The 24,614-nt window shown below is 38.1% G+C and overlaps 3 protein-coding genes and 1 long non-coding RNA gene across 6 annotated transcripts; 2 read left to right on the forward strand and 2 right to left on the reverse strand.

Annotated features, from left to right (window-relative positions):
* Positions 1–375: 375 nt before the first annotated feature.
* LOC126798145 (rRNA biogenesis protein RRP5) lies at positions 376–15,990 on the reverse strand. The gene is made up of 40 exons (XM_050524996.1): positions 15,781–15,990; positions 15,477–15,676; positions 15,194–15,334; positions 14,914–15,087; positions 14,523–14,622; positions 13,881–13,999; positions 13,569–13,691; positions 13,387–13,458; positions 13,115–13,207; positions 12,507–12,620; positions 12,277–12,396; positions 11,633–11,818; positions 11,456–11,530; positions 10,743–10,879; positions 10,272–10,406; positions 9,924–10,069; positions 9,767–9,832; positions 9,500–9,606; positions 9,265–9,345; positions 9,104–9,178; positions 8,912–9,013; positions 8,572–8,740; positions 8,317–8,465; positions 8,013–8,096; positions 7,806–7,906; positions 7,386–7,539; positions 7,118–7,192; positions 6,843–6,987; positions 5,191–5,833; positions 4,922–4,982; positions 4,678–4,823; positions 4,408–4,591; positions 4,146–4,244; positions 2,435–2,808; positions 2,160–2,336; positions 1,770–1,866; positions 1,527–1,682; positions 1,219–1,449; positions 1,048–1,131; positions 376–960 (listed from the first exon to the last, which is right to left on the reverse strand). Exons 1-40 carry the CDS (start codon positions 15,935–15,937, stop codon positions 853–855), a joined length of 5,760 nt encoding a protein of 1,919 aa, XP_050380953.1. The 5' UTR covers positions 15,938–15,990; the 3' UTR covers positions 376–852.
* Positions 15,991–16,963: 973 nt separating this feature from the next.
* Positions 16,964–19,328, forward strand: LOC126797627 (serine/arginine-rich SC35-like splicing factor SCL33). Of its 2 annotated transcripts, XM_050524297.1 has the most exons (7): positions 16,964–17,081; positions 17,170–17,338; positions 17,695–17,772; positions 18,339–18,491; positions 18,694–18,810; positions 18,926–19,023; positions 19,063–19,328. In XM_050524297.1, exons 2-7 carry the CDS (start codon positions 17,181–17,183, stop codon positions 19,098–19,100), a joined length of 642 nt encoding a protein of 213 aa, XP_050380254.1. In that variant the 5' UTR covers positions 16,964–17,081; positions 17,170–17,180; the 3' UTR covers positions 19,101–19,328. The 2 variants fall into 2 exon arrangements, with proteins under 2 accessions (XP_050380254.1, XP_050380253.1); XM_050524296.1 differs by having other exon boundaries at positions 18,926–19,328.
* Positions 19,329–19,566: 238 nt separating this feature from the next.
* On the reverse strand, positions 19,567–20,742 carry LOC126797626 (F-box/kelch-repeat protein At1g15670-like). The gene has a single exon (XM_050524295.1). It carries the CDS (start codon positions 20,685–20,687, stop codon positions 19,686–19,688), a length of 1,002 nt encoding a protein of 333 aa, XP_050380252.1. The 5' UTR covers positions 20,688–20,742; the 3' UTR covers positions 19,567–19,685.
* A 782-nt stretch (positions 20,743–21,524) lies between these two features.
* Positions 21,525–23,811, forward strand: LOC126799957 (uncharacterized). 2 transcript variants are annotated; one of them, XR_007672670.1, is made up of 5 exons: positions 21,525–21,859; positions 22,025–22,164; positions 22,245–22,358; positions 22,721–22,761; positions 23,552–23,811. It is a non-coding gene; the product is annotated as an uncharacterized LOC126799957 (long non-coding RNA). The 2 variants fall into 2 exon arrangements; XR_007672671.1 differs by lacking the exon at positions 22,721–22,761.
* The last annotated feature ends 803 nt before the right edge of the window (positions 23,812–24,614 follow it).

Below are 24,614 nucleotides of genomic sequence, written 5' to 3' on the forward strand. Positions count from 1 at the left end.
ACGGTCAATCAAAGAGAGACATAGTAGTTACTGAATCAGTTGCATTTTACATGAGCAGAAGGCTTAGTGCTCCAGCAGAAGTTACAATCCTAGACACACAAGGACATTTCCCTCAAATTGACTGCTTGCCTTTTGCAATTTAAAGTTCTCGAACGAGTACTTAACATTAAGTAGGTGCATGATTATATATAGATGTATTATAAGACTCGGAGTATCTGTTTTCACTTTTCAATGAAGTTCCATTGTAAGATCATTTGCCATTCCCATATACCATTTCCAATTTAAATTGCAAAACAAGTCGCAGTTAACTCAGGTACTGTTAGGTTGAAATTTAAGTTGCACCTTAGTGGCAGCTACTGGATTGAGATGGTAGGTGACAAAGCTTTGTAACAGTTGATCATGCTTCTCAGACAATGCACTAGAGCTTATGATACATCAACCTTCAACTACAAAATTGATAACAGTAATGCATCATCTAACAACACTTAAGGTTACAAAAAGAGCGGAATTTCACCAGCACTCGGATAATGTCCAACTCTTCTCTTCCAAGACAAAAAAAAATAAAATGAATTGGGGCTACTCCATTGTGTATTGTGTTACATTCAGGCGGCCCTTCAATCCAATGACCCTTCAGGTATCCCGCCTCAAAAAACTCTTCAGCAGTGCAGCTGTATCTATAATCAGTTTCATTACCAGGTACATTTACATCCTGAAAAGCCTTGAAGATTTAATCAATCATGGTGATCATGGTGGCGATAACTTGGCCATTGGGACTCTTCAACAACACTAGCAGCTAACTGGAGTTTACCAATCTCAATGAATGTTCTGTGCTTATGCGAAGAACAAGTGATCTCAAGCTACTGTATTCTCAACATAACTCATGGCCTTCTGTTTCACGTAATTAGCTCTCTCTTCATTACCGTGACGCTCCTCGTAGTCCAAATATTTTTTGAACAAGAACTGCATATCCATGAATGAAGTCAAAAATTAGCTTCAACAGAAAATAAAAAAACAAACATTTTTGGTTAAGAAATTAACTGTACACACTTTCATCTTTTTAGCTGGGAGGCTCAAACTAGTGGCCCTCTCAAACAGTGCGTGAATCAAGTCAGTATCACCAAGTCGAATTTCCTGCCGCCGTAAAAACACAAGTTAATATTGTTTCAAATATGATAATAAAAAATGTAACACTTTCACAAATGACAACAAAGACTTTACTTGATCAAGATAAACACTCCACAAGTCTGTTCTCTTTGGGTTTTGCCTCAAAATATTTTCAAACAAGGATCGCCCTCTCTCTGGATTCCCACATTTGAACTCAAGAATGGCCGTCTGTGACAAGAATTTGATCTGCTTATGCTTAGGAAGGATCTTTTCAGCACGAGAAACAAGATCCTGAACCCCATCCTGCTGCTGCAACAAGAGCCTCTGTACCCGCCTAAGCCATACCTTAATTTCACAGTATAGTGTTTATAGTTATGAAACAACTAATAGGAGCAGAAAGAATGTAGGGCATCGTAATGTACCTTGCAAGACTTCTTAAACCTCTTGATCATGTTATCAGCAAGCTCATCAGCCAACTTGTGTAGCTCAGACCTCTCAAACACTCCCAAGAGCGCTAGATGAACCTTTTTCGGATCATGATACTGCAACGCTTTTTGAAAAACTTTCATTACAGCCACCTGCAAGATGAAGAGAATCAACAGCTTTATGTCAACATTAGAAAAATCAACTGCAGAGAAACAAGGAGCCTTTAATATTTCTAATACCTCTGGAGGACTTCCATATTTGCTTTCCAAGTTAAAATAAGCCACCCAAACATTGAGCTTCTCGTTCTCTTCTCGAAAGTTTATTGTCTCCAAAGCCCTTCACAGAGAAACGAGCAACATGCAAATTAAACCCAACTTATGCAAGTAAGGTATCCCTATCAATATGCATGGATTCACAAACAGACTGGAAACCCTAGAATCTTTAAACACAATAAAAAATAACCGAGATTTTTTTCAATAGCCTTGGATGTATTGTGGAGGTCCGTATAAAATAGGGACAAGCAGAATTCCACTTTATGACTCACAGAAGGCTTTTTATAATATTATACGATACAAATGTAACAGTTTTCATTAGGAAATGGACCACATGTGTTTTTGCTAGAAAAATACCTTTTAGCAATAGAGCGCGCTTTCTCAACATCAGCCATAGAGAGCACAAATTCCATATATTTTATCCAAACATAACTGTTATTAGGAGAGCTTCTAACTAGTTTCTCAAATTCCTCATCATTCCTAGGTATATCTTTCTCTAATAATCTTTCTTCAGCAGCCCTTATCTCACGTTCTCTGCAAATAAAAAATATCATGTTAAAAACAGAAGTGAACGTGGGGAGTAATAATGCTGAACAACAAAACAAAAACCAAACAAACACGTGTACAATCACCTCTCATCCCTAGCTTTTTTCTTCGGGAGCTTCTTTTTCTTGTCGTCTACAGTGTCCACTTCCAGAAGCTCTTCATCCTTGCTAACAAAATCATCGCCTTGGCCTACATCATCAAGAGTGACTTCTAGTGGAGGAACAGAAGCTCTTGATTCGGCTTGCACAAGAGACTGAAACTCTGCAATTTCGTGATCGATGTCCACGTTTTGGTCCTCAAGAAAACTGCCTACAGAACACATTACTGGCTTGGTATCATCCACCAAATCAGCATGTCTAATAGATTCATCAAGTTCTTGTTTTGGAGGTGTTGGATCACTATTGTCCATAATATACAAATCCTTCATTCCAAGAGAAACTCGGTGCCTCTCCTTGTCCACCTAACCAAGTTGAATTAACTTATCATAAAATCATAAATACATACAGGTAAACAACCACAGGAAAGAAGACACATTTGAACTCCTACATGCAGTTTTCACGTTGTACGTGTACATTCAAGGAATATGCAAAAAAAGCAAAAACACCAACTACTGACCTAATCAAACCGGGGTAAAACACATTAAGTACATAAAGGTCCCAAAGATTGTGAAAAAGATACTTACAAACAAGAAGATCAAATAATGGGTCCGCTTCATGGGACACATTTTTAAACAAGTTACACTTTTTGCCAGCCATTAGATCTAATAGGTTTAAAGTTCTTGATTGATTCCCCACATGATATGGCAAATGACATGGAATTAATTTTGTTTTTTCAAACAAAAATAAGCAAAGAAAAATTCGGGTCATTTCAATAGTAAAAGTCAAGTAAAAGTAAAAAATCTAAATTACAAAGAGAACAAAGCAAACGTATTGTTATTCCAATAAAAACCGTCAATGCCCAAGCTAGCAGCAACGGTTTAATACGATTTTGAAAATAAGGGTCGAGTCAAATGATGTAGCAGCTGGTGCAGTAAATAAATAACTAGGGTTTATATTTGATGGTCCAATACTTTTAATCTGGGAAAACTTAGCAAGGCTTCATTCTGGGATGGTGAAGCTAAACCTCGAATGTATCTTGTATGTTATATTTAGTTGCTGGGTTTAGATGATCAAGTCTTAAAGGAAAATCATTTGCAGTTATATATGAAGGTGTGAGTGAGGTGAATTATTATACTAAATACTCTCAATTACAGAAGAATCCGACTTGACATGAATATCAATGCCCGATGGCATTGTTCTTTTGTGAATCTCATGTACTGGGATTTGTGTACTAGAAACTAAATTCTCATACATAACTTTTGAGTACAGAAAGATATCAAAGGTGAAGAAAACCTATTCGTTGGCTATCTTAATTAAGTAATCATATTCTCCTATGAAGGTGGTGCATTCATTTCTGTGATGACTTCTGTTTCTTTCCCTTTGCCTAAAGAAGATGATCAATGCCTCTTTTTAATTTTTGTTTTGATTATCAGATATTTCAATGTAAAAAGTTTATTTAAATCTTGAACCTAGCCAGATCTAATGTTGGCAAAACGTGTGTAAATAATAGTGTCCCTTGAACTGGACCCTAAAAATACAGATAACAGAGATTTGATAGTTAAATGCCAAAAATTGCAAAAAGATACAATGCTTCAGTAATACAGCTTATAGTAGTTAGTAATTTCTCTCAAAATGTTTCTGAAAAATTAAGAAACTAAAAGGTATACTTACAACCATACTTAACAGACAAGAAAAGTACCTTCAATACTTTTGCTGTCACTCTCTCTCCTGTACTGTATTTAGTTTCAAAATTGTCCTTTTTATCTTCTGAAAGCTCCGAGACATGGCACAATCCAACCTAATAACGGAAAAGAGCAAACAGGAAGATGTTATTACACAATCCTATCAAAACGGTTACCACAAATTGAGTAATCCGAGGTTTAAAGTGTGTCATATAAAAAAAACTATAATTAGATGTTAAAAATGAAAATTAACTTTGTTTGATGCTACTCATCCTTTACCACGTTTGTATTGTCAATTGTGATAAATATTCCATACGACTCAAGTCGTTTTATTCTGCCCGAGATAATATCTCCGACATGCAAGCTATCTAAAGTATTTCTTGCAGATTGTGACGAACTGCTTGCACTCAATGACTTCAAAGTAACTTCAACTCTCTTTGATAAAGGCTCCACAGAAGACACCCTGCATTTAAGATTCTTATTAAGAGTTTACCAGTGGATTAAATTTCTTTAACAATAAGTACTTAAAAAGTAAATAAAATTACTAACCTGCCGGTAACAAGTTTTCCAACTGGGAATTCCTTTTCAGGATCATCAATATATCCATCAGATAGATTGGAGACAAGAATTTTGGCATCAAGCTTCCGTGATAGCAAAATAAAACATCCTTTTGACGAAACATTTTTTACATAACCCTATCAAATCCAGAAATTCCACATAAGACTCCGCATATATGACAAGTTAGATAAAATTGCAAGCAAAGCTTAGGAATGGATAAGAAAACTTCAACAACCTGTATGACCATATTAGGTTTCAAATCATCAATCTTTTCCAGATGCTCAGTAGGAGTATGCCTGAACAGAAAGATTATGTTACTCCATTGAGCAGTATAATATAATAGCAGAATCCAAGGCATGGCAATGCATGTTTCTAAGTTAATAGAAGAAAGAAGTAAACGGCAACCCACATTAAGGCCAGAGCAATCTCCATACTAACAAATACACATGACATAAACATATCAACTTGCATTAGGACTAGAATATCTGGAATTGCATGACTTACTTGTCGCTGTCAGATCCACTGAAATCTTGGCATAGCGTGCCGACTAAAGAAGACCGTAATGACAAGTCAAAATGAACAGTCCCCTGTCCAGAGAGACTACGTTCAAGGACCTTACATTTGACAAATTGACCTTCCTCATATCCAGACAAGGGGTTAGACACCCATGAGTCAGAAAGTTCGCTATAATGAACCCTACCATACATATGTGGGCCAATTTGCACAGTCAATCCACCAATTCCTGGAAGTATTTTAATAATTCTCCCACCTACCACACATCCCTCTCGAATATGAGCAGTTGCACTCAACATGCTAACCTTTGCATCCGTCTTTGACACCTCCTGATCACCGGCTTTTTTGGAGACAGGATCAAAAGGATAAGAAACCAGCCGTAATAGCTTTTTATCCTTGCTGACACTCATAACATGAGCAGAAACAGCATTTCCCACATTAAAGCGTTTTTGAAAGTCTTGGAGTTCACTAGGCTCACAAGAGCTGTCAAGAATGAAAAGCTGAGCCCTTACATTTCGAGATATTGTTAACCAGACCCATTCAGCATCCACCTTGGACACATAGCCAGTGACACGGTTTCCTATTGAGAAAGCAAGATCTTCATTCAAAACTTTTCCCTCTATTTCACAGGAACCTGAAATGAACACATTCTAGACCTTATGAGACAACATAGTAATTGAGGTTCAAGTAGGTAATATAAATTAAACAATAACTTGGTCCAACCATAAATTAAGCAATAAGAGCAGGTAAATAACATAGTCAGCATGAACACAGTGATTGAAGTAAAAAAGGTACTTTAAGCAAGTACTGATAACAGAACCACATAACTTTTGGTAAGGTGGAGTGTAGATTTGCCAAGCATATTAGCTACACTGTCTTAAACTTTAAGATCATTCCTTTTTTGCTATGATGACATGATGGGAATTGTTTTTATTAACCCATTATCCTTATCAAGATCTGCGAACTCACATGTATACAAAAAATTAAGAAGCTGTGTCAAGTGCCGACCATTTTCACCATATTTTCCCTTTACAACCTTTCCACTCTATTATTATAAACAATAACCTTTACTTGATTCTTTACACATATTCAATAGATCCACCCAGACCCTGTTTACTCTCCAGCAGTAACTTCCATAATCCCAAAGTATTAATACATAAAACTACCATCCATATAAAGACTCATTGAGAAACTATGTAATTAATTCCTACCACAAAGGATGTAACAGTATCGCAAACAAGAATTTATTAGACTAGTTTAAAGCAAAAATAAGAAAGGGTTTATCACGGACAAGCATTACACGGAAAATAAAGATGGAGGATAAAGTTCAATGGACCCTAGCAACAAATAATAGGTTAAGAAATATATTTTTTTTCTTCACTTTGCGGAGGAGTTACAAGGCTCACACTGCACTGTGCTTACTGTTACTCCTTTAGCCAAATTCATAGAAATAAGAATGCTTACACACAGATAAAATTTCTATGAAGATGAAAGAGAAATCCAACTTTTATATATGAATAGATGATATACAACATTACAGATACTTAAGATGAGGCTTACTCAAAGTAGTAGAAGTAAAATGTATGATGAGGAAAGAAATAGCAGAACCAATTCAGGGAAAGAAATACACGATATTACTTTACCTGCTAACAAACTAGGCTTCAATGACAGATCCCACTGGAAACTCTTTTTGTTGTTATCAAAATTAGTCTTTGCAACAATCAACGCAGTGACTGTTTGCCCAATTCTGAAGAAATTAAATGGATCTTCCAAAGCATCATCATTTACCTGCCCAAAAGGAGACCAAGCGAAAATGACCAGTTTGCCCAACAACTCAAAATAAAAAGTAAATTACATACAAAGAGTCATAAAAAGTCAAATTTAAGAAGGCTTAAATCAAATCGTTCATATATATTACCTCTGTTATATGGACCCGTCCATGAAAACCGATTCCAAACTTCAATCGTAGTTCAAGAGGCTTTATTTCAGTAATCTGGATGGTGAAAACATGTATTAAGCACAAGAAATGAATATTCTACCGGTTCAATATACACATTTTTTGACAGTTGTGGGTTGCAATACAAAACAGAACAAGGAATAAAAGGAAAATCTCATAGCTGACAATTATTCTTAAGTTGCAAATAAAACCAAAAAAAGAAAGAAAAATGAAAAATAAAAATAAAAACCTCTGCTTGGACCACAGATCCCACTTTGTAGCTGGATTTCTTTTTGGCCCTCTTAGAACCGGAAGTATCAGCTGACTCACTCAAAGAATTAAGTAACAACAGCAATCTCCCAGCTGTCGCAGGGCCTGGAAGTGCCATTACCGTAGCATTGACACTGCATATTCAGTGATATAACCTCGGGTTACTGACAAATTCTAAAAAGTACTATAACTAGCATTTATACAATATGTAATGCAAAATGTGTGTCCTCAAATGTCTTTCACAGAGAGAGGGAGATGGGGAGAGAGAGAAATGGGGTAAGATTCTAGTATACCATTGAATCAAAAATTTATCCAAGGGAACAAGGCCAAATATCATAGAAATAAGGGAAAAACAGGAGTTTCACAGAGAACTATGAATGAGCACCACGAGAATGATCACCTTTGTCCATTCAGAAACTGTTTCTGAGGGAACTTTTGAGTGTTGTAGTCAGAGACTGATGCATATCCTACAGCATAGTTATATTTTGGAATGGAAAGAACCTGCAACATGCATTACAAAAAAAAAAAGACAAAAAGAAGGTCATGATATCTACAAACCAATTTTGACACGTTATCATATACAAGTTATGTCAACGTGAGAACTTGCCAGGTAATTGTCCTTCACAATCTCAACAACAGCATTTACGGTCTCATGTACCACCGGATCATCTGACACTTCTCTTCTCCGTTTCTGAAATCAATGCCATAAAGTTGATAAAAACAAGTTACGAGTTGGAAAGCAAAAGAGAAAGCTGAGGTAATGTACACTGTATTATGGGTCACGCAATGGAGGAACGGCAAACATTTGTTCACATTGTTTTTCCACTATTAACATAATCACTGCTGAGTACATTTAGATTCAAAAGCTTAACGAAAGTAAAAAGTTGGAGATAACTGGGAATGCATTTGACCTTGATATTTGTTTGGCTCTTAGAACTTTCTTGTTTTAACTTAGTACTGAATTCTGGTTTGAGCGATAGGTCAACAAGGTGCTCTGCTTTGGCAACATCAAGTACAACTGTTCGCACAATGGAGCCTGTTTCTATGGTGGTACCAGCTACTGAAAGGATTGCATAAAAAGAAAAAGAAAAAAAAGGAAATACATTACGGTCTGAAGAATAGGAAAAAATCATGTAATAAACCAAGCCATCAACAAAAAAACTGACATTGATAGTGTGTGATGAAACCGAAGACATCACTATATCTCTCAAAGCTGACAACAACTCCAATGTCCTTTGCCTCCTGGACCTTCCCTTCAACAACACTGCCAATGGAAAATCCTTCTGACCAATTTGGTTTGAACTCTTTTGAATCCGACGATTGTAGCTTAGCAACCTAGACCACAACTCCACAAGAATCATTCTGAAGGTCAGGTTTGTACAAATACCATACATGATTTTAAATATGAAACAATAAAGTACTAGAGATAGTATAGAAAGCTAATAGATATAATTGATCAAATATCTCAATAAAAGAAAGACCACTTGTGTCCAGGATATAGTTTACCTTCTCCTCTGTCATAAAGTATTCCTGGATAAAGGAGGCATCTGTTGAAGAGCACGAAGACTGCTTCAATGATAGTGTTATTCTACCTGTCTCAGTATTTACCTGACAGAAAATGAAGAGTTCAGAAATGTGGTTACTAATAAGTTTGACAAGTTTTAGATCACATACTCTAGTATTAAAAAGTTCACTAACATCAAGTATAGTACTCCGAACAGACTGGCCAATGTAAAATGCTTCCGAAAGATCCCCTTTATGGTCATCCATTGCCTAGCAAAATCAAATAGTGGATAGATATGAATTGATGATACTGAACTGCGGTAACGTAAGTAACTAAATAGGGACAAACGAAGTACCTTGTGCCTAGGGGAGAAACCAGTCACACGCCCAAGGAAGCGAACAAAGCAACCAGTGTCGATTAAGTTACAAATGTAGCCCTAATCAAACAAATATCACCCACACCAATCAGATCACAACAACCATTTGCACTTGTAAATCATAAAGAAAACCAACAGTTGCACAAATAAAATTTGGCTGAGAACTCTAGTTCCCATGAAAGAACTAACTTTACATGAGACTCTAATTGCTTACATGTAACACCGTATTAGGATGAACTTGACTGACTTCTGAAGGAAGCTTGGGAGCTGAATTTATCAGAGAAGGTTTTGCAGATAGGATCAAATTGTTGCCTTCAGTGTCTACATATATGGAAGAAAAAATCTAGGATTAATATTTTTACAGGAAAACATAAATGAATGAAACATTATTGACATTTTTAAATGCTTTTCCACTGCAAGGTTAATTAAGAGAAACTGACAATTGATATAAAGATAAGTCACCAAGGAGAACTTTCCGCACCTAACACCAATAATTGATCAAATTCATAACCAGGCTTCAATACTGACTTCATCAAAGCAGCCAGCCCTGCATAATAATAATACTAAACAATATGAATACATCATACCAAAGAACACAATAAATCGATAATCAAGATCTCTAAGGAAAGAATAAGTACCATGATGATCTGCCAAGTGATCTGTAAATATTGTACCCATTGAGTAACCTTTTGCATTCACATAAACCACGACAGCATTGGGGGTTACCCGGTCAACGACTCCTGAAACAAGGCTTCCCAACTTCACCATATCATCCTCAGAAACCCTGAAAAGTGAGCACTTAAATAACTTGGATAATAATGTTGATACCTTCCTTTCCATTTTATTATGAATCTTGATAACGTAAAAATTAGTCCAACCTAGTTTTCACATCAACTCAAGATTACATACATCAGTACATTTGTGGTCATATCACATGACCTGTTGATACTACAGAGATAAAAAGTCATTGGGCAAGAAGGTTGAACCTTGGAGGCCGTATTATCAAGCTAAGTTTGATTCGTCTGGATGTAGCATTAGCGCCTATAATTCTACACTTGACAACTTGTCCAACATGATACATTGCATTTGGGTCAGATCCTGGCTCCAATCCAAGTTCAGATCTGTTTTCATAAAATCACTAGTCAATAAGAAAGCAAACTCTAAAGACCACTCAAACTCAGAAGACATGAAAAAAGAAACAACATCTTAAAGTAACTATTTACTTCTTTAGTAAACATGTTTGTATATTCAATGGTGACATATACAAAATATGGAAAATGTCTTCAAACATTTATGAAAAAGATAACAACAAAGAATAGAGAAGAAGATATTGCAAGTAGTCATATACCGAATATGGCATGTATCATCTTGTGGAGACATTCAGTAAAAAGTAAAGAAGAAAAATTAATAGTAATAATAATATAATAATAATAAATTTCAAGTAGTAAAGGCCTCGCCTTGGGGCAAATCCTTGGACTCCATTGTAGAAATGGACAAAGCATCCACGTTCTTCAATCTTTCTTATCCACCCATGTGTTATCAATCCATCAGCAGCATCAGCATATGAACTAAGAATCCCTAGTTTCGACTTGACCTGTGATCCAGCAAATGGTGCATCAAACAACAGACAAGAGAGGCTAATTCTGAACGAAGAAATAAAGATCTATATATTCACACACACACACAAAAACACCCAACACCACACAAAATCAAGGTGTGGTCCCCAAGGCATATCTTTTTTTGCCAGAAATCATGGGTTGCGGCATTTAGTTGAGATGTGTACATATAAGTATTCGTGTTCTTATTTTTAAACAGAAGATATGACCCAATTAGTGTTCTGTAATTGATATCCCCACTGATAGAGACATACGAACATACCTTATGCAGTCTAACTATTAAACTGCATGAGGTATTGAACACAGAGCAGTCTTTCTGTTCTGATCTATTTAACCTAATACTATTGAATTATAGCCAGCAAATAATAACTCTTCTGACAGTCTGACACGGTATTAACAAATAGGGTTATCCATTGAAAGGTAACTCCAGAACGTTTTATTTAGAAGTGGTCTATAAGGAAGCATGTGTTTATGCAATACCAAGCCAAATAATAAAATATATACATACACAAAATATAAGGAGAAAAAAACTTGAAAGACAAGACATAACATACAAGTGTTTTCTTGTGAGTAACAGTTATTCTTTTGGACTTGCAACCAAGCACACGGAAGATAAGTTCAGCACCAATCTGCAATAGCGGCATACGAAATGAAACTAAAAAGTTACAAAATTACTTTACCAAGGAGAAGCCACAAAACAATTATTAAAGTTTATAAGGAATATGATCTACCTTAAATTTTTTCTTAGGCTTTGCAATTTCAAATTCAGACATATGAGTAAGAGGACAAAGAGCTTTCACACCACCAGGGAATTGCACAATAGCCCCAAAGCTGTCAACAGCTATTATTTTGCCTCTCACGACCATCCCAGGCTTGACATCAGAGTGAGTAAAAACTGACCCTTCAAACGCACTTGCCTGCTTGAAAGAAAACAATTTAGAGACTGATAATTTAGAGGATAAAAAACATAAAATTTTCAACAATCAAAGGAAGGAAATCACCAATGGTGAAGGAAATATGCTAAAGAGTAACCTAACTCTTCTTTATCTTGCTAAAAAATGAACAATAAAAAATAAAAGGACAGCGTACAGGGTATTCACCAATAAAAATTGTTGATTCAGAACTATCGTCAATAGAGAGCAAAGAGATTAGTTCTTAATTTTTCTAGATGGCCTATGCTCCAAGGAACTAAATCAACACCCATGGTACGAAATGCAACAAAAGGAGAGCCATTAGCATATTCAGTCAGCAACAGATGTCATTTAGTTGATTTCCATCAAAGTGGGACTCATTTCTCAACAAGTGACAACCATGCATATGAGAAAATAGACAACATGCAAGTCAGCTACTAAAAACAAAGCTTGGGAAGCATTACCTTCAATATCCCTGTCGCAAGCCCTTCCAAGTACCTAAACCCAAGAATTCTGACACGAACATGAGTACCTTCCTTGAACTTCTTTTCAAGCTTCCGAACTTCTTCGGCCACATCAGATATCTGATTATCATAATTTAGGAAGAGAAATAAAAAATCAATATATATAGACTATAGGGTGATGCCTGTGTAATCAGATTGAACCTTAAAAAAGAGCCATGAAATGAACATACACTAACGTAGGCCGGAGTTGAAATTTGAGTTGATGGTATTTCAAGCAGAAGGCCCAATCCTCTATCAACTCTCACTACCTTTGCATCGTCACATATATCTCCAATTTTGACATGCTGCACATGACTAAGTTACTAAAACATGAAAGGAACTACAAAGTAATAATCTCAAAAAGAGGGGAGAGAGAGAGAGAGAAATGAGTGTATGAAAGCTCATTATTAAAACTGTATTATTCTCTTCCTCTCCTACCATCAGAAGAATAACCTAATAGTGTTTTCTGGAAAATACTATTTGCAGGACTGTTCAATGTTGATAGTGACCCAAACAAAAAGCGCTAAAAACTGAAGCAAAAAAAAAATAGGAAAAGGAAAATAATTTGATCAGCATCTACTTAACAAGAAAAATGACCCATGATATCTGCCCTTCCCAGCGTATATTAAATACGAACCAGGCATGACTGGTATTTAGTACAACATGTGAGCACCCAGACTATGGTTGCAGAATAAGTAACAGAAAAATTCGAACCAGGATAGACAAACTAATGATTCCAAAAATTATTTTCACACGCATTCCATCATTGAACAGTTTTTATGAATTTGAAATAACTTACTGCTGGAGGAGCCTTGTTGCGAACAAGATGTGGATTCAGTGTCAAACCAACAGCCCTCGATGAAGGATCGACAAATAATATTCGAGCATTGAGCTAAACATAACAGTGGAAAATAATTAGAGGCATAAAACTTAACCGCAAAATTAACTCAACACACCAAGGTTAGAAAATGGCACCAATACATAATTTAGTTTAAATTATGTTTCCATTTGCAACCAAAACCATAAGAGCATGATGACTACTGGGACATAATTTAAAGGCTTAGCACTTACCTTCTTATTTTGATTGTAATCTTCCTTCCAGTTTGTAGTAGGATAACTATTTTGTAGATGAAATATATCAACCTGCAAAATGAAATGGAGAATATAGATATTGAGTAGAAATCAACTTCAAAAACACATTGTTGTCCAGTTGTCTTGCCATTATTGAAGATGTTGTAGGGATAGCAACTTACAGTTCCAGTAAAATACGTAAGAAACGATAACATGACCCCATTTTCAAGGGTGGATAACACACGAGCATTGACCATCATCCCCGGAACAAGTAGATCAATTGAAATGCCCTTGAGATCTTTGGTCTGTAAATGTTCATAAAAAAATTTATTAAATAAGCAAGACTTCAATGAGAAACGACAAACATTATAATGGATTTTAAAACTGCTGTTGATTTTATTAGAACTTCCATATAAAAGTATAAAAAGGAAAAATAAAAAATGAACAAACAAGTCAAACATACAAATTTATGAATAATAGCATAGGGGACATACCACAGACTTAGACACTATCTCTGAGTCAGAACTCATGTGAACAACCTTGCGGATTTTGTCAACTCTTTTAACAGCAGCTTGAAGGAGTTGACCACTGCTCATTTGAACCTCCTTGCCGTCTGTAAGGGACAAAGAGATTACGCCAAAATACATAGGATAACCAAATAATCATGAAAAGAGTATTTACAATGAAATAGAAAAATACTGAAGCACATCAACAGATTACAGATACAATCACCCATTCTACAGTGGACTAGTACATCTCAATTTCCATTAGCCATGCAACCAAAAAAATTCATGATCCTATACTCATGAATAGAATGCCTCAAACCAAAAATTGACTCCTCTGCCTAATCCGCTCTTCCAAGGAAAGGAGAAGGGGGGGGGAGTAATAAAAAGTGTCAGCTATACGAATCATGTCCTCTATTACACCTATTCATGGGAAACATTTTAATTTTACCAACAATTACAAATGTTACTATTCCTTTACTTCTTCTCCAAGCCCTACTCTCATTGTTTATTTAATCATTCCAAGTATAACACCTATCTACCTTTCATTAAACAAGTTCAATCTATAGTTGTCAGGACCGATCTAAAGACAGCTAAGGCACTACAAAGTACATCAAACTGCAGTTAACTTACCAGCTTGGCTAATTTTTTGCAGAAAACCTGTGAACGAAGATGAGCCAAAATGCAGAATGTAACCATGGTCTTCAACGCTTTTAATATAGGCTGTAAGGACCTGAAAAAAAAAAAAGTGGCCAAGAAAATGTTTAGAAAACAACTCACATACAGAAATGCCATAGCCCATAGCAATCATAATCTGGACCCAACATAGATCTCAAAACGGTGGATCAGTATTAAAACGCAAAATTTTGACAATAGCTTGTTAATTATTTTTTTTCTATAAAGATTGTTATTTTTTGTTTTCATATCCTTGGCAGATTTTCACATTTGGTTACATACCATTGAAAAAATTAAAAAAGTTAAAACCAAAGTGGTCAGTCATCTCCATTTTAGTTTAGTCACATACCATTCCTTCTTGAACAGAATCCAAAGTGAAGCCCTTATGCAACAAAGAGAGGCGCAGAGAAAGCCAGATCTTCTGTTTCCCTTTCTCTTTCTTATCCTCGTCCAACTGTAACACAATGCAAGATACCAGCTGCCCAATCCGGAACATACTAGGGAGAACACTATCTACTAATGCCTGGTCAACATTAAAATGGCACTACTTAGACCACTGAAAATGTAGTCTTCCAAACCCTAAACACGAACATTCTCATACAAAATAAGTACACCAATCCTCTATTTACCTCAGTTTCGTCATCCAAAATAGGATCAAAAGCATCGGAAGCTCGAACCAATCCACGCAGGCCCCCTGGAAGACTGATGACAAGGTCCTTTTCGTTCACTTCAGCAACAACTCCCCAGACCTTGATCCCCGGAGTTATATTCTGACCATATACAAAGCAATAAATAAGCGCACCAACAATCTCGATTCCATACAGCACAATGTACCCAAAGTAACACACATTTCGTCGACGCAAGCTAAATGTTAAACAGAAGAATAATTATAATATTTTGGGAGAAGGAAACCTTGATAGTGATCTTGTTAGCATATCTAGGCAGCTTCCCAGAGATACCATCCCCGAAAAGCGAGCCCAATTCGTCCTCCTGGCTCTCCTTGGGAGCCCTTTTCTTTTTCTTGTTGAGGTCCCTCTCCTCCGCCTCGAACTCGGCGTCAACCTCTGCCCTAATTTCATCTCGCTCTTTTCGATTCAGAGAGCTCCCTCCACCTATTCAATTTAAACCAACAAATAAAAAACACATCCGAATTAGAAAAAGTTTTGGAACTGAAAAGAAGAAGAGAAAGGAGTGAGATTGAGGGGAGTGGTGATACCTCGGGGGAAGTCAGGGACGTCGTCGTCGAGCTGCAAAGCCGCCGCGGCGTTGGTGTTGTTGTGGTCTTTGGTTGGTTTGAATGGCTTTTTGGAGGACTTGTTGAACTTGGGAGGGTCTCTGGGATTCTTCTGGGGCTTCTTGGAAGAAGGAGCCATAGTGGTGGTGGTGGCGGGGAGCGACTGGGGGAAGTGCGACTGGGTTTTAGAGAGGTTTTTGCGGAACCTGAAGAAAAGGGTTTAGGGCGACTAGGCCAAGGTTTTGATTAATATTGGACCAAAACGATGTCGTTTTTCACTTCTTTTTTTGGGTGTTTATAAAACGGTGGGAAGGGGTTGTCTTGATTCTTGAACTCTAGTCTGAGTACAAAGTACAAACCATAGTTGGAGAGAGATTTTCAGAAGAAGAAGAATCACATAAGCATTATGGTTCTCCTACTTTCTTGAGAACGTATTACCTGGTGCAAAAGTGTGGGAAAATTCTATGGTGCAGCGCTGCATGCGTGCAGCGCCCTTAATCCACCGTCCATACACTTCACATATCTCATGTACATTTCAAGACACCCTCTATCCACCGTCTGATTCGGTATGTATGATATGCAGCGCTGCACCATAGACGAATCTCAAAAGTGTGTCTCGTTTGCTTGTAATGCATAAATGTGATCTTAAGCACATCAGCATCATCACTTGAGGTGTCAATATCAATTTCTCCAATACCACGTCTAAGTGAGAAGTACGGACACAATACAATACGTGGACACGTCAAATAAAACACAATTTGGCATAGGTTGCATCGCGATTCTATCAGAGAAGATGCAATAATAACCCCCACTGTTTTCTCTTTGATTGCCCGCCCTATGCCGATACACGCGTGTCTGAAAATCAATTCGTTGTCCAAGGCGTGTCTGAAAACTAATTCACGTATCAAACTGTATTTACGCGTGTCGTCACGTGTATGTGTCCGTGTAGCGTGTCGTCACATGTCTGTCTCCGTGTAGCATGTATGTGCATCATAGTATCTAACGTACTCGCATGTTGTGAACGACGGTTTCATAATTTTGAAAATAAATCTATGAGAACGGCAGGGACCTTCTGTTATACATAACTACAACGAATGGCAAATTCACCAAACTGAATCCTCATCAATATAAACAACATATAGAGTAGAGTAACACAAACCCCACAGCAAGAACCTTCTCGAACGTCACTATATTTAAAAGGCCAATCTCTGTGATAGCCGAAGCCACAACCGTTCAATCGCAAAGCTCTTGTCTCCGATCGCCTGACGGCCCAATCTCCACAAGTACGGTACCTTCCTTTTTAAATTTGACTCCAAACACCAATTTCTTAACGATTTTTTGATTCAGTTTTGTCGGGGTTTGTTGTAAAAGGTTAGAGAAAAATGAGGGGGGGAAGCTACAGTTACAGCCCTTCACCACAGCCCAGGGGTTACAGCAGCAGGCGACGTCGTAGCCCCAGCCCTAAAGGCCGCTACGGAGGAGGCCGCGGGAGGGACCTTGACACCAGTCTCTTGGTCCGCAATCTTCGCCATGATTGCCGGTGTGTCATCATTTAATAATTTTCTGTATTGTTTTAAGATTGTTGCGTCAATTATTGATCTAAGCTTGTGTAATAGGGGTTGGTTGCATCAGTTGGGAATTTCTTGAATTAGATTTGTGCAATTGAGGTGTTAGATCAGTAGGATTCGAATTTTCGTTTGTTGGTTTTTTCTGTTCGGGTTTTCGATTGATATAGAAACTTATATGGTGTGAAATATAAACTTATATGTGTATAAATTTTGCAACTTTATTTGATTACAGTAATGATCTTTGTGCTGAATTTAGATATTTGTAATTGGATTTTGGTCAAGGATATTGTGTTGATTGTGGGGCTAATAAGTTGTGTGTGATTTGCAGGCCAGAGGATTTACGTGGACCGTTTGGGCAATTTGGTCCGCTCAAGGACATTTACTTGCCAAGGGATTATTATACTGGGTGAGCATGCTTTTCATTTTCGGAAATTAGGATGTCTGGAAACACAATATGCTTATGTTATTAGGAGTTGGTAGTATGGTGGTGCATATTTATTTGTATGTTTGTGAGATGGTGAGATTTATTGCTGAGATTCAAGTTCCTTTTGTCTTCTTTACCTCCTTAGTTACAATCGCGTTGTGGAAATTTGGTTGTTTTATTGAAAGTGTTGAAGAGAAGAATGAAAGTAATAGGAGAACTGTGTTCAAGAGAAGATTGAAGTAGTAAGACTATTGTGTTGAAGAGACCAATGAAGTAAATAAAAGCTGTCAAGATTGTCTTATTGGTACATGAAGATTTGAAGAAACTTGGTTTGTATACATTGAGAAGAAGTTGGAAGTCTTGCAGAACTCCAACAAGGTTAGCGGCCACAAGATGTTTTGACTTGATGTTTGATAACTCTTGGTAAATTATATTTGCTTTGAGTTATCAGTGTAAACCTGGTGGAGTTTGGATCTTTTATCAGTTGGTTAAGTAGTGAATAGATATTGTGTGATGACTGTTATAATTTAAATTTTATAATGGTGCAGGGATCCACGTGGCTTTGGATTTGTTCAGTTTGTAGACCCTGCTGATGCAGCAGATGCCAAGTATCATATGGATGGGCACTTTCTTTTTGGCCGGGAATTGACCGTTGTGTTTGCTGAGGAGAATAGAAAGAAACCTTCAGAGATGAGAGCACGGTAAGATATATTTGATGAAAGTTTGATTTGGATATCCACCTTTGATGACTTTTACTTGAACTAGTTGAACAGTGCATCAAATGATCACATCGTCTATATAACTTGGGAAATGAAACTATCGAGGACTAGTAAAAAAAAGTTACTTATTAGTTGAGGAATATTACTTAAATTTGTCTAATGGCTTGAAATTGTCTGTCATCAGGGGTCGGTCATATGACAGTAGGAGGAGCGGTTATTCTCGTTCACCACGCTATTCTCGAACTTACTCTCGAAGTCCAGATTATTATTCACCCTCCTCCAGGAGAAGGAGGTACTCAAGGTATGTGGTAATTTATATGTTTTTAAACTTACCTATTGTCCATCGGGACTGGTGGAAAATTGTATCTAAAGATAGTGGAATTGATGATGGTTTTTCTTTAAATATTTTGTTACAGATCGATCTCTCCAAGAGATAGGAGGTACCGGGAGCAATCATACTCAAGGTCTCCCTATTATTCAAGGAGCCGTAGCCGTAGCCGAAGTCGGACTTATAGCAGGAGCCGCAGTCAGAGTTTGGACTACTCTCGCTAGGGCAGGAGCCGCAGTCAGAGTTTGGACTACTCTCGCTAGGGTACTCAATAGATTGATTACCTGATCAGGAGCTAGAATCTTACGTTAGAATTTGTGGTATGAATAAAATGGGTACCATGTGTCCTGTGAGATGTATTGTTTGTACCAGCTGCTGTCGTTGTGTTCTAGTACTATTTTGTTCAGGCTTGTTTTATGATCAACATTCTGTTTGAATATTTTGGAATGAATATTTTTTGTTCATCAATTACTAAATTTTGTGACTTGCTATTTGCCCTGAAAGTGAAGCGAACTGCGATACTGGCTTCAGAAATCTAACACGACTCCCTGTTCTGTTCCTACTACAGAAACACAAGCGTTCAGTACATTGTATTCGAAGGTCTGGCTTGTCTCCCCCCAATCGTTCAGACATATAGTCTATTTACTCTCACTCACACTCACACTGTATGAATTAACAGAAGCATGGTTGTACACTTGTACTTCTTACACTGGTGTATATACTTTATGCTTGCCAAAAATGGAATCAGATTGGTAACATATTTTACATGATGTTAAAATACTTCAATGCTTTTACACAGCTCTTCCTATTGCAACAAGGAAAGTGCTTCTAAAAGGCGAAGCCAACACTCATATCTCCACAAAACAACCGGACTGAACGAACCCAGAGAAGTCCTCACACACATCCACCTTCCTCAGCTTCCCATTTTCCCCTTCCCGCAAAAAAAACCCATGCGGTTCACCTTGGTAACCCGACCCGGACACAAAGGCCCACTTACCCAATTCCACCCCGCACGGCCCACATCTCACCGCCGAATCCCTCTCCCCCCAACTAAACAACCTCCCATCCTTCCCAATCCCCACGCTCGACCTCGGACACTCCCCCGCCCTCCACGCGTCCTCGACCCGCCTCCACCGACCCGACCCGATCTCATAAACCTCCGCGCTCCCCACAAACTCCCCCTGACTCTCCGTACCGTACCCGCTCACCACCCAAAACAACGACCCGTTTACAATCCCCTCACACTCGTCTCGCTCCTCACTCATCCCACTCAACTCGTCAGCCCTGACGTCATAAACCCTCGCCGACCTCAGCGCGTTCTTGCTCTCGTCGTGCCCGCCGGAGACGTACAACCGGCCGTCCATCTCCCCGGCGGCAAAGAACGACCGGACCTCCGGCATCTCCCTCCCTCTGCTCCACCGCTGCGTCGTGAACTCGTAGACGAACACGTCCCTCACCGGGTGGTAACTCGCCGGGTCCCACCCGCCCATCACCACCAGCTTCCCCTCCGAGCTTGTCACCTGACAGAACAGCGGCAGCCCCTCCGGGTACTTCGGAACCGGGTCGACCCGGGCCCATTCCCCGCTCTCCGGGTCGAAAACGGAGATTCCGTAGACGACGGGCCCGGCCTGCTTCGACCCGGGTCGGACCGGAAGCGCTTGGATTAGAGAAGCGGCCTTGTGGGTGAGGCCGGATTGCTTTCTGTAGTTGTAGAAGTCTCTGCTTTTGATGAGGTGCTCCCAGCGGCGGCAGACTCGGGAGGCGACTCCGTGGGCCGAGTAGTGCAGCCGAGTCAGACACTCGTACGCGATTTCTTCGGGCAAACCGGGTATCAGCTCGGTCAATTCCATTTTTGCGGGATTAGGATATTTTTTCTGTTTTGTATTTTGATATGTAGATTTGGTGGCATTTTGAGTTGGGTATTTATAGGGCAAAAAATACGAGTAGAGAATCCCACCGGCGTGAAATCGACGGCTAGTTGCCCGAAAATGGAGGCAAAAATCCACGAGCTGGACACGCGGCGCATGCGGATTTGACACATGGATTCTGCCCCACGGTTATAGTCCAATCGAGGGTGAGCATGGACTTGGGCCGGGTCGGGTTTGGGAGGGGGGACTAATGGGTTTGACTGGTTGTTTTATGGAAAGCGGTTTTTTAGTCTTGGATAAGGGCTGACTGTGTATGGTGGGTCCCACATGGAACTCCTACCGGGCTAACGTGGATTGTGGACAAAGAATAGCATGGCTGCATGGGAGTGATGGGACACTGGAGTTTGGATATAAATCATGTCATATTTAATTACAACTAGATATTATGTCATTTCTGTAAAATATATATATTGTATCATTGATTAGGGGTGGCACTCCGGACTGAAAAACCGAGAACTGACTCGAAAAATCGAGCTGAAATTGAAAAAAAATTGAACCGAAGAGAAAATCGAACTGAAAAAAAAAATCGAAAAACTGAAAAAAAATTCAATTCGATTTCAATTCGCGGGTCAACCCGAACCGTTTAGGCCGAACCGAAATCCCGAATCTCTACCACTAATCCCTATAATTAGTGGAACGACGTCGACCCAAACCGTTTAGGCCGAACCGAACGGAAATCTCGAATCTCTACCACTAATCCCTATAAAGAATGGAACGACGTCGTTTCCATTTTCCCCTAATCCCTATTACCCAAAACGAAAACCCTCGAGTCGACTCCTCACTCCTCAGTTCCTATTCCACCGTTTCCCGAAATCCCGAATCTCTACCACTCTCCCGCACCAGCGCACCTCACAGTCCTCGTCTCCTACTCTTTTGACTCTCCTCCAAGTCTCTGACTCCTCTTCTTCTCGAGACTTGGACTCCTCGACGCCTCACTGGCCTCAGACCTCAACCCAGTCAACCAAACTCGACGCCGAGCCGCCCGAGCGAGATCTACTCCCTGATGCCGACGAGGTCCACTCCTCGACGCTGCCGATCTCCACTATCCCTGGCGCCATAGAGCTCCACTATCCCTCATCATATCTCTCCTCCAGGTAAAACCCTAATCCCATTTCTTCTGCCCAATCAACTCATACCTGTCTTGGTCTATTTGCTGATGAGCTTTTATGTTCAGTTCAATGTGTTATAATATATATGGATTGTTGTTTGTAATTTATTGATTTGAAACTTATGATAGTTTTTGCAAGTTTTCTAATTAGGTAAGAAAGCCAAAAAGAGGCACACACATCAGAAATCCCAGAAGAAATCAGATTGTGTAATTGGAGTCTCGGGATCGGCTTGGTGGTCGAGTTCACACTGATTACTTGTTTGGGTTTCCGGTTGACTTGGGTGCATCATGGTAAGCTGATAGTTGAGGAATATGAATTTGGAAATTGTCGGTGAGAGTTTTGTGGTTAATATTGTGGTTGTATGTTTTAGGTTTCATGGAGTAAGTATCGAGAATCTCTTGGCTCCATTGATTGGGAGACTGGGTTTGCCTTTGTATCGAACCAGTGGTGATAACTCTGTGTTGTATGATCATGACTTAGAAAGGTACTTAATCTCTCTTATATTAACTGTCTAATAGAAACTCATCGTCTACTTGTTGTTATCGGTGATATTTGCATAAGTTGGGAACTTTAGACTGCTTGTTTACCAGCTGGTTTATGAACTTATTTCCTAGGAACAAAATTCTAACTGCTTTAATTAATGAAATGTAGTACTATGTATATTTAGCATTTGCGTCCACGTTTATAACTTTAATCATGTTTGCCTGGCTTTTGGATTTATAATAAATTTTCCTGATTGTTTTCATCTTAATCAACTACTTATCTGTTTGATCAATAAAAAGATACTACTTATAGTTGAGAGCCTCAAAAATTTCCTGATTGTTTTCATCTTAATCACTATGGCAGAAGCAGCCGGAGCTCCACACTGTCCAAAGGGGCTAGCTTTGGTAAATTTTCATATTTTATGGATTTGGGAGTTACCCAAGTTGAGTTTTGGATGTATTTTGTGTTGTGGAATCCTCAATTGAAAAATCCAAGACTCTTTTGAAACAAAGAAAAAAGTGATACATGACATTCCTTATTAACCATATATGTACAGAAGCTTAATTTGTAGTTATTTATAAATTGGTCTTATTGATGATGAAACAGAAGCTTGTTCTCTTTCTCTCAAAGACTTGAGTCAATTTGATAGCCTGTTTTTCTATAACTACTAGTAGGGTTATGGACTTTCTCATTATAGTTAATGTTCACGAGATATGCTGAATTCGAGTGTGGTTGGATTTTTGAATTGCAATCAATTTGAATTGAGTTGAAACAAATTGAAATTTGGAGATGCCATTGTGAATTAGGCCATTAGTTGTAATTGAGAATGATACTTATTACTGTGCAAATGATAGTGTGGTCTGGGCTTTGGAGTTTGATCAGTGGGTATGGTCATTACTGATCAAGTAATTAAGTATCAATAATGGTGTTTTCTGCAACTAACTGCACTTGCGTTTTACATCAGCTGATTTGATTTAATATTTGAGCAATTATATGAAAGTTGTTTGGATAAAAACCTGATACTCACTTGACAAATTGATTATAAAAGCCATGTTTCTTTTACTTGTGTTTATTCAGCATATCTTGTACGATATATTGATCTTATGTCAATGTTCTTCTGGTTGTGCATTTATAGAATTGTAGTTACTGTTCACGAGCTCTAAAATATTTTAACAAGTATGGTCATTGTTGCAGTCTTACAAGAGCAACATCTTCTTTTGAGAATGGTGGCAACATAACACCACTCCAAGGGCTTGAGGAATATGAGGGCATGTGGCAATGAAAACAGCTCAAGAGAAATTTTTTATGTCTATATTGTGAGCTTATTAATTTGGAGTTCTAGAATCTGGACTATGAATATTAACTTTATCAATTCCAACTTGGACCACAATAAATATAGTTTGATTTGGATATACTTAAGTAAATTTTATGAATTCTGTATTGATACAACTTGGGAGCTCATATCCTTGTATAACTTGGACTTTTACAGATTTTTTTTTTGTAAAAAAAAAAACCGAAAAAAATTGAAAAAAAAAACTAAACCGAACTGTTCAGTTCAGTTTTCAGTTTGGTCTCTCCGTAAACCGAGAACCGAACTGAACTGGACTGAATTTTATTTTCAGTTCAGTTTAAGGTTTGAGCCTAAAACCGAACCGTTTGGGCTGAATTTCACCCCTATCATTGATCATGTGTATATATCTATGTGTATGAAGTCATAAGATATAATCGAGCCAAAATAAACAGTGGTCATAGGATATAATCGACCAAAAATGAAGAGAAGTCATAGGATATAGTTGTAACTTGTAACTTGCAAGGAAACAATGTGTTTTAATTTGAAGCACAAAACGACACACAATATATATATATATATATATATATATATATATATATATATATATATGGTTTAAACCCAGCTATAACTTCCTCTTCCTCTCTCAGAGTGTAATTTAATTGGTTTTCAATTCTGTTGTCGTTTGGTACATCATGATCATTGTATCGATTGGGCTTTGTTGTAGAACTAATCAAAAATCACATCTTGTTTAATTTGTTTATGAATTTAGTGAATCATATTCATATAAACTTGCTTACTAGTGCACGGCTGCTTGAGTCACCAATTTCCGGTCTGTGTTCTGAAATTCTTCCGACGTCTTGTATTTTCTCAAATTTGTTGTTTTTTTTATCATCACAAATTATAGGCAATGGTTTAAATAGCGGTTATCGGCATCGTATCGGTTTTGTAAATAAAGATATATCGAGA

This window comes from Argentina anserina, chromosome 6, assembly GCF_933775445.1.
Source record: "Argentina anserina chromosome 6, drPotAnse1.1, whole genome shotgun sequence".
Classification (NCBI taxonomy): domain Eukaryota; kingdom Viridiplantae; phylum Streptophyta; class Magnoliopsida; order Rosales; family Rosaceae; genus Argentina; species Argentina anserina.